The following is a 13919-nucleotide window of genomic DNA, read 5'->3' on the forward strand; positions in this document are numbered from 1 at the left end:
GGCAAACAAGATTTGTAGCCAGAATCGATTGCAAGCATGAAGGAAAACACCCATAATGTGGTGGGTTTGTTTCCACCGTAACCATAATGTTATTTGAATTATTATAAAATTCTTGAATTATTGTTGATGTTTTGTTGACCGTCTAGCTCTATAAATTATTCCCCGAAACTAAATTGATCCAAAACTATTCAATTTTTTTTTTTTTTGATACAAAGGAACAGCCATATCATTTTAATGCAAGAACAATTCAAAAAATTTATCTTTCAAGACCTGAGGGCTGATGACACCTTGGCGCCAAATCTAGTCTCCAAAATACTTGGTAATAAAAAAACTATTCAGTTATTCTTGGATTATACATGAATCTTATGATTCATTCATAAAATATTTATGATTGATTTAAAAAATTTTATATATTATAAATTAATAATGCTATATCTTATTGCTACTGGTGATTTTTTTACTATTATTTGTTAGTTTTAGTTTTTTTTTACTTGCTTTTAAGTAAATATCTTTAAAAATATTTTAAAATTTTGATATTTTATTTTTTTTCCTAATTATTTGTTGTCTGAATTTTTTCAACTTCTTCATGAATTCTTTTTGATTTTTTTTGAATTCGAATCATTATATGCAAGTGAAGTGCAAGTCGATGCCGAACTTGTGGCTATGGTTTTCTTCAATCAAAACAGTAACATCTTATTTATTTTTTTTTTAGCAGCGTTAGTCGTACGTGTGTGGTGGTAGAGAACTCATATACGAAACTTAATCTATAGGCTTGATCCAGGGAGCTAACCGTCGATATGTCCGAGTGGTTAAGGAGACAGACTCGAAATCTGTTGGGCTATGCCTGCGCAGGTTCGAATCCTGCTGTCGACGAAAAAGATATTTTATTTTTCCCCAAAAAAAAGAAAAAAGAAAAAAAAAAAAAAAAAACACGCGCACACGCTATAATGAGGAGACCCACGGGTCCTCATACTTTTAGAAGCCTTTTTCCAATACCTCATTTTGTATTTTCTGGATTTTTTTTTCACTTATCAATTTATTAAAGTTTAGGATTTAATTCCACATTACCTAGTTGGTGGGATCATAAACTTCATCAATAGCAGGTAAACTGTAATGGAGTAGAAGATAATCCCCACACCATCTTTTTATCTTTTGTCTGACAATAATTATGAGTACTCATCCTAATTACCATGCCAAGCATGCCATATTCATTGGCAGAAAGATAACTCGAGCTTTCTATTACCCACATTGGGAATCGCTACTTGATAGATATAAACTTTTCAAAAGGTACACTTTGATGTTTTTTAAAAATTATTTTTTCCTTCTCTTAATGTTGGTTTTAAGTGGTGCTTGTTGCAAACCAAACTATGCTAACTATTTTGTAACTTTTATTTGTTTAAGAGTCTCAAACCATGCCCGCACCATTGGTGCATCTTAATTTTTGATCATAAATCCATTTTAAATATTATAGAAAATAACGATTTCATAGGCGATCCATCTCTAGAACTCATATTTTTAAATGCATCTTTTCTTTTCACAATCTCTTAGGCTAGTATTCAACTTATTATAAACAACCTATGAACAACTTGGAATGTTCATCTGAATTGATCTATGCTAGTGCAGTCCTTGTTTCTTCAAACTTTGTAGGTCCAATGGTGGTGTCCCAATGCCCAGATTTTCCTTCATCTTCGGCCATATCAACCCCCTCCGGAGTCTTAACGCAACAAGTAGCAACTTTCATTTTTTTTTTTTTTCAGAAGCTACTACTGATAAGTAGCAACTTCCATTTTTTTTTAGAAGCTACTAGTAATTAGCATACATGTTTGGCTATTATTATCTTAATGACCTGGTAACTGTGTTTAGGAGTAAGGAAAGGAAAAGTTACCCAAGTTTGTATACTAGGTAACGCACCATCCTTGATTTGAATCTTGAATCTCTCCATGGAATCTGGAATCTACAACTAGAGAATGGTGCAATCTATGAACATCACTCAAGTTGCATTAAATCAATAACATGCTCGTAGTGAATCCTTATGTACTCCCCTAATTTAAGTTTTAGCATCCTCGCTAGGCTTAGGATCCAAATCCACTGATAAACACTACGATCGACTCGTGGTTAATCTTAATAAACCCATACTGCAGTATTCCTTAGTCCACATGAGTTATAAACTGAGTTGGCTCTGATATTATTTGTAATAACTTAAGATCTCATTAAAAAAGATTGACTGGAAGGTATTATTTGGGTTTCTTTTAATCCTATATAAATACTCAAGAATTTTTCAGTAAATAATCGATGTGGGACTAAATACATTCTTAGTTAAGGGTCTAAATCTATGTACCCACTCATAAGCTCTACAATCGATCTATGATTAGTCTCAATGAACCTATGCAGTATCTTTTAGTTCATATGAGTTATAGACTATGTCGATGCTGATATCATTTGTAACATTCTAAGAGCTTATTCAAAAAGATTAATCAGAAAGTATTATATGAATTCTTTAATTTTGTATAAGTACATAAGATTTTCTTAGTGAATAACTAATATAGGACCAAATGCACACTATATGCATCATCATAAAACTAATCCACCGATTATCAACATGAGTTATGTTTTTCCTGTCAAGTTTCTTAGCTTGGTGTGTTTTTTGAGTTACCTAAGTTTCTTAGCTTGGCATGTTTTTTGAGTTGCCTAATGTTTTGCTACATTGATATGGGTTTTGATCCCATAATAGCCAAATGTGCTTGGTATTTTTTTAATGACCATTAGTAATTTTTTTTTAGATGTGGTTTGCTCTATTAATAATATTTTTTAAGGCCAATAGTAATATTTTTTGAGAAGAACTAGTTCTATTGGTGATACACCTAATTTACTTTTTAAAAGTACAGGCATATAGAAAATTATAATTTTTTTTATAAAAATAATATAAGATCATGCTATATTCCTACTCAAGTTAATTTGACCTCCTTCTCCAATCTTTCTGAGTGTACCAACTTTTTTATGTCATATTGATAAAAAAATTAAATAAAAATAATATTTATCAAAAAATAAAGAATATCATAGTATAAGTCAATTTTTAAGCAAGGAAACATATAATCTTAAAATAGCTAGTACTACCGTTAGCTGAATTCATCTTAAGAGCCTGTTCTTTTATGGATAAATATTATAAAAAATTGATTAACTCTTTCATTAATCAACTTATCCATATTCTCATATTTTTCAAGATAGATAAGTTATTTTTTCATAAATAGCATTTACCCATACAGTAAAGAAAAATCTTACACATCTAGAAAGTGACTAAATCATTTTCTCATCAAATGAGAAAGTAATCTTTTTAATTTATTTCTAATATACTTTTAACCTAATAATAATATAATATTTATATAATATAATATATTAATATAATAATATAATATAATATAATATATAATAATATAATATATAATATATTAATATTTTATAATATATTATACTATATTATTATATATAATAATATTTTAAAATATATATCATATTATATTAATATAAGATATTATTATAATATATTATAATATATTATAATTATATAATAATAAAATAAAATATAATGTAATATAGTATAATATATTATAATAATATAATATATTATATATTAATTTATTATGTATATTATGTATAATACTATAATAATAATATAATATATTTTATAGAATAGTATATATTAATATAATATAATATATTATACTATATTATTATATATAATAATATTATATAATATATTATATTGTACTAATATAAGATATTAATATAATATGATATAATATACTATAATATATTATAATAATATATTATATTATATATTAATTTATTATGATGTATTATGTATAACACTATAATAATAATATAATATATTTTATATATAATAGTATATATTAATATAATATAATATAATATATTATACTATATTATTATATATAATATATTATATTATACTAATATAAGATATTAATATAATATGATATAATATAATATTATATATAATAAAATTTATATAATAAAAAATTATAAAAAATATAGATAAATCATAGCGACTTATTCAAAAAAATAATAATATATAGATAATAAAATTTTAAATTATCTTTTAATATATAAAAGAATATAGATAAATTATTTTATGATCAAAAAAATAAATTTAAAAAAAAATTATATATATGATATACATTATATAATCCGATAATCATGTGCATCGCTAATCATATTTATTAATTATTTATTTTGATGTATTTTATAAAAATGAGTGACTGTGATTGGCACGTTTGGTCATATGGTGCTGTCTTGCAGAATATAATTCCTCATTCTTCCGGGAGTGGTTGGCAAAATATTGATCTTAATGTTAAGAATTAAACTCAACTCCCCAAGTCATTTCCACTTGGGAAAAGAAAAAAGAATTTCTTTATAAAAAAAAAAAAAAATCCCATTCCAGCTTTATCTTCATCATCATGACCAAAATATCCTCCCCAACAGATCGAAATAACCGCCCGTTTTCCTACCTGCTTCTTGGATCATCCTCTTTCCGAGTGCCCTCCTCTCTCTCTCTCTCTACCTTTCCTTCTTTCGAGGCGAGGGAACGAGGGCACACGTCCATGGAAAAAGAAACCCTAGTTTCCTCCTCCTCCTCCTCCTCTTCTTGGGGCGCAGATCCGCCACCAGAGGATTGTTGGATCGAAGCGCATCGTGAATTACTTCCTCGATGGAGGTCCTTGCGCGAATCTTCTCAGGTTGTTTCTTCCCTCCGCTAAAAATTCTCTTTTTTTTTTTGGGATTTTTTGGTGCGTGAACTGAGCGTTAGGGCTTCTTTCCCCCTTTCTTCGCGTTTCTATTTACAATTCGAAGTTTAGGTTAGGGGATTTTTTTGTTGTTCGATAGGTCAATCTCTTCATCCTGGTTGATCTGCCCTTTTCCATCTTTTGTTGTTATGGGCATGTATTGTTTCCGAAACAAAATTCAAAATTTCATTTTGCTTTAGACTTATGGAGGAATATGTGGTAGATTTAGTGCCACTTTTCTTTGCCAAGCTACAGATTCCATTTTCATGCTTATTTATTACTCAGCAGACGCCGATTCCGATTTCAATATCCAGAGTCAACCAGTTTGATGCTGCAAGGTTGGATGTGGAAATGACTGCTATGTTGAAGGAGCAGTTAGTTAAAGTCTTCTCTTTGATGAAGGTATTTTAGTTTATTATGCAAACCTTGGATAACTTGATGCCGGATTTTGGATCAGTAATTATTCTCGTTTCATTCTTTTGCTTTGGAATTAGCCAGGGTTTCTATTTCAATATGAGCCAGAACTTGATGCTTTTCTAGAGTTCCTCATTTGGAGGTTTTCAATTTGGGTGGATAAACCAACACCAGGGAATGCTCTTATGAATCTGAGATATAGAGATGAGCGTGCAGTGCCCACTGGAGGAAAAGAGGGTATGAAGTTTTCACTTACGTAGCTCCCTAGATACTGTCTGATGCCTCAATTTTTGGCATATAATGCTATTACTTATACCTACATCAAGAAAGTTCGTCGGTAGTTCTCTTTACAGAAGAAACACTTCTTTCAGAATAAATGAATCTCTAAAGATAACCGTCGATGAATTGTTCTTGGATTCTTATGATTTGTTAAAAATATGAACTTGGGCTGAATCGCATACTTTAAAATGGTTCAAAGTTTTCTATTAAATGGATCCGAGTATATGGGGCAATTCTTTCAACGAAGATGTATTTCTTTCTGAGCTAGCATTGTCATCCTTGAGTTGTCTTTAATATACTTTAGAGAGATATATTCTTGGGGATATACCTTATATTAATCTGAGTGTTGGTAAGGTACCGGTGAATGACAACAATATATTTTGCCTTCGTGTTAGGAGGGTTGCATTATAGTGCACACCGGTAGCAACCTGTTTTGCTGAATACAGGAGTGTGTTATTCTCTATGAACGTCTTGTAAACAAGTCAAAATATTGTGAGGGGTATGGATTTGTGATTTCAGAACATTATAAGTTGTAAAACGATTGTGAACATGATTATTTGGCTTTGCATGGATATGTTTTAGTATCAGCTAGGAAAGTAGAACCATGCTGATTCCCACCCTTCTTCCACCCTCTCCCCTTTCTTTAGGACTGGGGGCAGGTTGGAGGAGATGGAGTTTTCTTTTCCTTTTTTTTATTTTTTTTATTTTTTATGTTGTGTGGGCGGGGTGGGGGCCATGGCTGGGGCTGTAATCAAATTTCATGCATTCCCATTTTGTAGGAGCCCAACTTATATTTCTTAACTGTTTCACCTCTGATTCAGTTAGAACAGGACTGGAAGGACCTGGGCTCTCTGTCTCTCAGAAGATATGGTACTGCCTTACAACTGTTGGTGGCCGGTATATATGGTCCCGCTTGCAATCATTCTCTGCTTTCCGCAGATGGGGTGATTTTGAACAGGTAATTATGTCTAGACAAAATTGATCTATATTCTCAAACTTGTTATGGGCATCAGTGTCTCCAGAAGTTTGGTCTGATCCATCTTCACTTATGCTTCAGAGATCATTAGGACGTAGACTCTGGCTTCTAATACAACGTGTCGAGGGCTTATACAAAGCTGCATCTTTCAGTAATCTGTTGATATTCCTGTATACTGGAAGGTACCTTTTTCTTCCAATGTTACCCTTTTCCATATTATTTTTCTATAAATATATGTGATTGGAGAGCAGAAAGAGCCTACTCAAGCGAGGAGCCCTGACTCTATAGGGGGAATTTTCATCATAAAATTGTTATTACTTGCAGTCTTGCACATCTTCTTGATAAATCAGGGCCAAGCAATTTTATCTGACATGATTGCAGGGATTTGAAAACAAGACCTTATGATTGCAAATATCTGACACCATGAATTTATGATTTTAGATTCTGCATAACTTCATATCCAACTTTTTTTTGGTAAATGTTTTAGTAGCCTGGATGCAACTTTGTAACATTCGTTTCTGGCTGTTCAAGTTTCTTTCTTTCTCTTTTTTTTATTTCTTTTAAATGCTTTATTAACTCAGGTATAGGAGTATTATTGAGAGGGCACTTAAAGCAAGGCTTGTTTATGGAAGCCCCAACATGAATCGAGCTGTTAGTTTTGAGTACATGAATCGGCAGTTGGTGTGGAATGAATTTTCGGTAAATGTTCTCCCTTGTAGCTAGTTCGGTTTGTTTGGTGAACAATAATTTATCTCTAGAACTGCATTCTCATAACTTTAACTGATTCTGCAGACATGTTCTTTATATATTCTTTCTTCTGACCTTTGTTTTGCATTTGCTAGATTCCTTTATTTTTTACTAATCTTGTAGACATTTGAAAATGAAGTTGAAACTAAGACCCATTTTAGCAGTACTTCCGATTTCCAGTTTTTATTTTTTATTTTTTTTTCAAAAGTACATAAATTGAGGCAGAAATGGTGTTTGGTAAGCCACATCCTACTTTTAGTTTTTTCGAAAACCCTCTTTTAGTTTGTAGAAATAATAGAAATAATGGAAATTAAAAGATCTGGTTTCAAAGTTTTTGAAAACCAGAACTGCCCATGGCCGTAACTGCTGCCTTTGTCACCACCTCTGCTGCCACCTGCTATTGCTCGCCGCCCAGCTGCTGCCAACCATCTCCACTACCACTTCCACCACCACTGCCACTGACATCAAATGCAACCCATGTGACTACCAAACAAGTTTTGTTTCTCTAGTTTTCAGATGAGAAAAAGGAAACTGGTTTTAGTTTTTGAGAAATTGAAAACTGGAAGGGATGAGAAATGCTACCTAGATTAATTCAGCATGTTATTTTGGCAGTTATTACCTCTTATCCTTCAGGGACCTAAACTCATGCCTTTATGTGCTCCATTATGCCCCTATTTTATGTTTGACACATGCACTAGGCATTAGACTTACCTGTTCTTTGATTTTGGTGTTACCCAATTATGGTCTTTTAGCCAATTAAAAGAGTTTCCAACCAAAGACAAAGAACATTGTTCAATCCTATTGTCATATCCCTTGGCACATATCTTGGCACCACAATTATAACATGGATGAAGCTAATTGGGAGTGCGCGGCAGCATAGAACAATATTAAACTCACTTGAAATATTACTTGCATTCCCTAACATTCACTCCCCTGTATACATGAATTAGTATTGAAGATATCCAAACCTTGATTTGACACCCGAGTGTCATGCCTAAATTTGCCATTCATTATCAAAATCCTACAAGATTCCTTGTTAGATGGATTATAATAATACCTTGGCATTTTGCATCCCTTAGATCTTGGACATTATGCAACATCTGATGTCCTGCCTTTAGGCATATAAAACACATCAAACTCCTATAGGAGTCAGGTAGGATTGCTAGGTCCACTCAGGGGAGTTATAATTTCATAGTATTACACCATAACTTTGAGAGCTGGACCCATAAGAGTCATAAATCCAGCAACTCCATTTTTAAATCTTAAGCATCTTTTGTTTTCCCTTTTACATGGCATTATATGCTGAACTACTTCTTTTTGAAGCTTTCAATACAAAGTTGATTAAATGGATTGTGAATTCAAATGTGGACTGCCTATTGGCTCTCTTTTTATTGCCAATAAATCTAATACACACACACACACACACATACATTACATACATACATTACATACATACATACATACATACATACATATATTATTGTTTTTGTTTGTATTATGGTATTGCTTGGGTCAATTTGACCAGATGTGTTCTTTTTGTTGTTGCTCGTGCCGTGCTTTGTCATATTGTTCTGGTTATTTTTTGGAGGCATTTTAGTTATTTAATTATTTGGTTTGAATGCTATTCTACTTTTTAATTTCACCACATATGTGGCGTTTTAAGTCTAACGATCCATTTGACCTATACTTCTGCTTCCTAAAGAGAGAACTATATTGAAAAGATTCATGAAAATAATGTTAAATAGATTAGTCTTAACCTTCATAATTTATTACGATTTCGTGGCTTCCCTCAATTTAGTGACTGAGTCATGTACACAAAACATGTTCATTTAGGGAGCTTGGATTTTGTTTCCTCCATCCGGTCCTTTTTTTTTTTGCTGCACTCCATTTATTTTTGTGCTTTAGTGGTGTTTTACATTTTTCACAAATGCTTTGATTGATGGGTAAACCATAGTTCTATAACCCATATTTGTTTTGCCACCTAAATTGTTCGCTTGCTGTGTGATTCTTCTTCAAGAACTTCATGTTGTCCAAGGTTCCTGGCCTATTTTTTTCCAGAATAATGAACAAATTTGTCAAAGCTGGTGAAAAGGTACAACGGAAAAGGAAAAGCTTGGCCTGATTATCAAGAAATAAAAATTTCAAGCAAAGAGACAAACAAGGTACAGTGAAATGCGAAAGAAAGCCAACCGAACCTTGTAGGGACCCACACATCATTTATAAGAGGTAATAATATCAAACATGAAATATTGTCCATCAGGAATCAACATAAATGGGGCATTTATGATATCTATTATTTATCTTTATAGAACAAATCCAAGCAAATTTGCTGGAGCATACCGATGACTGCGTAGTTGCTGGACCATCAACTGAAAATCTTTGAAACCACTCAAGGATCATTCCCTGGCTTTAAAGACCAATCTGATCCTAACAGGCAGCTGATATAAACAACAAAACTGTGCCCCTCCGAACTTTTACATTTTCATGTTTTGGTAATATCATCATCCCTGATCATTAGATATAGTTTATCTGCAGATATCTATATGAGAAATTCTTTTGTTTCAAATAATAGTATTTCAAGGAGGTCCATGTGGCCATAAGTTTATCTTGATCTAGGAACATATCCCTATCCATCTTCCAATGAAAATCAGATAGGATATGGAGGTCATGAGTTTGTAACTTCAGACGGCCTCTCCGCATATGGGGAAGGCTGTATTTATTTGACCCCCCTCTGATCCTGCGTTGGTGGGAGCCTCATGGAGTAAGCTGCCATTTTTTTTTGTGTTTTGAAGAATTGAAAACAAAAGGGAAAATCACTAGCAAGATGGACTACGTGACCTAAGATCACATTTATGAACATCATTTTTTTGCATTACCAACAAAAATATTTTCAAAGGTTCTCAGATAGATAAAATAGGTCCACAAGGCCACAACTTCGTTATATAAAATTGGGACATGGAGTAGGAGGAACCCCTATTCACAGGCTGTAAGCAGTGTTCACTAGACCCACTTCTATCCATGTTCCATTAAAAGAGGGGGAAAAAAGAAGGGTTGGCATATTCTGCTTGTGTCAGACAAGGTGGTTTCTCATATTGTTTAATGTCAAAGTGACTATTTTTTTCCATTTAATTGGCAGGAGGAACAGAAGAGGATTTGAAGTTCTGAAGAATTATAAGAAAACATAAAAACAATAGACATGATGAAGAAAGAGAAGAAAATAATATCTTTTTCGATTTAGGAACTCAACTTTCTGATAAATACGTATTTGAATATTTTGTCAGTAAAATATCTTGTACGGATCATTTTTCTTATCTGGATTTCTTGTTCTTGAGGATTTAGAGACTCTGACATTCTAGAGCCCAACTGGTGCATCCATGTCCATGAAAAACTGGCTATAAGATGGCATGATACGAAAGGAGAGAAAGGGAGATTACTTACAGAGACACTTCAAACTCATCTTTCACTGCTAGGTACCCCATCCTGTAACCTACTACTGACAGCTACATGATATATTTCTTGAATATGCTCTTTAACTTTCCCAATCCTTACTCCACATCCAACAAGTTCTATGAAGCTAGTAGAAGCAACCATCTTTCCAAAGCTTCAGCCCTGGTTATAGGCATTGAGTACATTTTACTAACACCACTGAGGGTTTAAGTTTGAAATGAATCACTGTTGCACTTAATATCCTCCTACAGCAGATTCTTGAATCATCTTCTTAGCTCCATCGTAGAACGCTTATCCACCCATCCTCCTATCTGCTGGATATGATTTAAGGTTCAATATCATCAAAGTAGGCTTGATGTCTATGGATGAGAATTATGAAACTAACAATCTTATGGTCTAGAGCTGAACGAGAAGTTCGTCTTGGTGGACCAAAAAATTTCGGTTTCTTTTGTAATGCTTTCTTTTTGTTTATTTAGCCCTTTCCTGTGATTGTTTTTCTTCTGCACAGCTTACAGGACATAACCAGGTATACCAGTTCCATGATCCCTGACATTAAAAACTTGAGCTCTGTCCATGCTTCGAGTCAATCTCTGAGGAGCTGCTGCATCATTTTATCTAAAATATTGCACGGTAAGTAGGTGGCATCAAATAGACAAAATAAAATCACAAGGAGTGGAGGACATCGACAAAAGTACCAAACTTGACATTAAGCTGGTGTAGAGGAAGTGTGTGAGTTGTTTGACTGGCATTGATACACTAGGTGAGTGATCTAAGCATGGGAGCAGCTTTCAAATTGAAGGCATTAGTGACTTCAAGTTTTAAAGTTAGTGCATCACACTAATGGCTATGTCCTAAGGTGTTTTTCGACTGCCAGTATAGGAGTTTTATCCTTACATAATTAACATACAACATTAAAGGTTTGGCCATAGTGGCTGCATGAATACCTGTCAATTTCCAGTGCTTCCCCCCCTCTGTGACTGAGATGTTCTTCATTGTAGTATTTTGGATAAAATATGTATATGCATTGTGACATTTTTGCATTTTGGAATTCATTGCTTTTGCATGAATCTGCAGGAAATGTTGCTTTTGCTTCTTCCTCTTTTAAATTCATCATCAATCAAGAAATTTCTTCTCCCATTCTCCAAAGACAAAACATCTGGTTCCTCCAGCGATGAATCAGAGTGCCCCATATGCCATGCAAATCCAACCATTCCATTTGTCGCTCTTCCTTGTCAGCATAGGTATCTACGCACTCTCTATTATAGTTTCATTATTTGTTTAATTTCTGCAATGATTATCATCTTTGACATTGAGTTATTTACCGATAATTTTGATATCAGGTTTGAGGCCTATGACCATTCACTGAGGTAAAACTCAAGTTACCTCGGTTGGATGTCCCAAGGCAGAACTCTGATGCTTTCAGATTTTATGAGAATTAATGTTGTAAACATATTGTGATCAGGCCTAGTAATAATAATACAGATTAATAAGTTATAAGTCTAGTACTGGATTTAAAAAATGAGGATTGCGTAGGTTTGCTTGGAAAGCTCACATATATGCTAGTGATATTCCATATATGTCCCATTAACATTGAGAAAATCAAGTATTGTATTTTTGGACAGATCTAGTCTGGTTAGATGTTTATTGATGAGCTGATTTGATTTCGCTTATCACAGGTATTGTTACTATTGCCTCCGCACTCGCTGTGCAGCGGTCGGCTCATATCGCTGCGCACGTTGCAATGAGGCTGTTGTGGCCATTCAACGACATGGATTAGGTGAAGGTAGAACATCTAAGAATTGAATTCCCGGTTTGGTATTGTAAAAGCAGTGTATAATATGCCTGAAGTGGCATACATTCATTGATTTAAAGAACCTCACAGAAATCTAGTTAGAAATAGAATTGTAGGTTCTGTTTTTGTTTTATCCGCTGGCAGCAGAGCTCTTCTTACGCTGTGAATCTCCCTGGATGGTTCTCACCACTGCAATATTGAAGCTGATGCTTTGCTGGTCTAGGGCCTGGAGTTTTGCTTGTTGGGTTGCTGTTATTTAATTGTGTTGGCAACGTCACAGCTGACAGTATGCAATAAAAAAAAATTGGAGGACAGTTGTGATAGCTCATTGTCAAATGCCTCAAAATTAGCCCTCCATTTCATAAAGCTGTTTCTTTAATTGTAGCCTCCAAGCACCATGACATGCCATTTCATCTGTCTTTCCATGGGACCGTTCACTAATAATCTTTACATTGAAACTTCTTGTTATGCACATTTAATGAGAAGAATAAGTCTTTATGCAGTCTTGGGAATTTAAGATTAAATCAAAGATTATATGAAAACAATTCACCGTTCGGTAATGGTTCTACTTAGACTCCATGATGACAAACTGATCTGCATAAGAAATGGAGGGCTAAAAATTGGGGTGATCGACATCTATCCTAATATGTCCTAATATATGGTGTAAATTTTTGCCCCATGAAACGAGTTACAGGTTCTCCTTTGCCATGGACTTAGTAGAGGTTGGATTGCACTTATATATTATGGAAATTAAAAATAAAAAAAATCACAAGACAGAAAAAGAGATGCATATAATCCAGTGAAATGTGATTGCTTGCCTGTTAGACTTACATAGCATATTAAGGCCAGGTTTTAAGCACTCCCAATTGTGATAAACCATAATAAAATACAACGTAAAAGGTCGTACGAAAAAAACTCGATCTAAAATGCGTCAGCAGCCATGTCCCTCTTTGTATCACGATCATGCATCCCTTTCAGAGACCACGGCAGATTTCATGCCAATTGGTGGAGCCACCCTGCCGGAATACATTCTTGTTCTTGACACGAGCTGCCCACCGGCTCATCCTCCTTTTGTACCGGGCATGATTTAACGGGAGCTACATCCTACACTCATGGTCTGAGCTTTTATCTGACAAGAGTGTTTCTTATGCATGCACCGCCTTTGGCGCATGCATGTGTCATAGTTCCACCTATATGCATATACGTTACCATCCCTATTTCAACTCAACATACATACATACATACATACATACATACATACAAGTTGGTCTGCCAACAAACATTTGTAAGTTCCTGAAAATTAATTTTTAACTGAAACAAATGTTTTATAAGAAATTCATTTAGAAAATGAATGCAGTTCGACTCGGTGTCACAAAATTGTAGAAAATAGATTGCCAATTGGATTGCTTGGTGAAGTTATTAGATTTAGCTTAGATTTATATCTTCCATCAAATGGTTATGG

At 33.7% G+C, this 13919-nt stretch overlaps 1 protein-coding gene and 1 non-coding gene across 9 annotated transcripts; both read left to right on the forward strand.

Moving 5' to 3' along the window:
* The first annotated feature begins 791 nt into the window (after window positions 1-791).
* Window positions 792-873, forward strand: TRNAS-CGA (transfer RNA serine (anticodon CGA)). Its single transcript has one exon. It is a non-coding gene; the product is annotated as a tRNA-Ser (tRNA).
* Window positions 874-4496: 3623 nt separating this feature from the next.
* On the forward strand, window positions 4497-12780 carry LOC105048314 (peroxisome biogenesis protein 2). 8 transcript variants are annotated; one of them, XR_012142481.1, is made up of 8 exons: window positions 4497-4754; window positions 5058-5204; window positions 5297-5453; window positions 6275-6453; window positions 6553-6653; window positions 7053-7170; window positions 11174-11425; window positions 11740-11877. XR_012142481.1 is itself a non-coding variant. In XM_073260296.1 (8 exons), the coding sequence occupies exons 1-8, from the start codon at window positions 4620-4622 to the stop codon at window positions 12466-12468; spliced, it is 1131 nt and encodes a 376-aa protein (XP_073116397.1). In that variant the 5' UTR covers window positions 4506-4619; the 3' UTR covers window positions 12469-12780. The 8 variants fall into 8 exon arrangements, 7 of the variants coding, with proteins under 7 accessions (XP_073116401.1, XP_073116402.1, XP_073116397.1 ...); XM_073260296.1 differs by lacking the exon at window positions 11174-11425 and adding an exon at window positions 12342-12780 and having other exon boundaries at window positions 4506-4754; window positions 11740-11906; XM_019851971.2 differs by lacking the exon at window positions 11174-11425 and adding an exon at window positions 12342-12780 and having other exon boundaries at window positions 4506-4754; window positions 5117-5204; window positions 11740-11906.
* The last annotated feature ends 1139 nt before the right edge of the window (window positions 12781-13919 follow it).

The sequence above is a fragment of the Elaeis guineensis genome, chromosome 7 (genome assembly GCF_000442705.2).
Source record: "Elaeis guineensis isolate ETL-2024a chromosome 7, EG11, whole genome shotgun sequence".
Lineage (NCBI taxonomy): Eukaryota > Viridiplantae > Streptophyta > Magnoliopsida > Arecales > Arecaceae > Elaeis > Elaeis guineensis.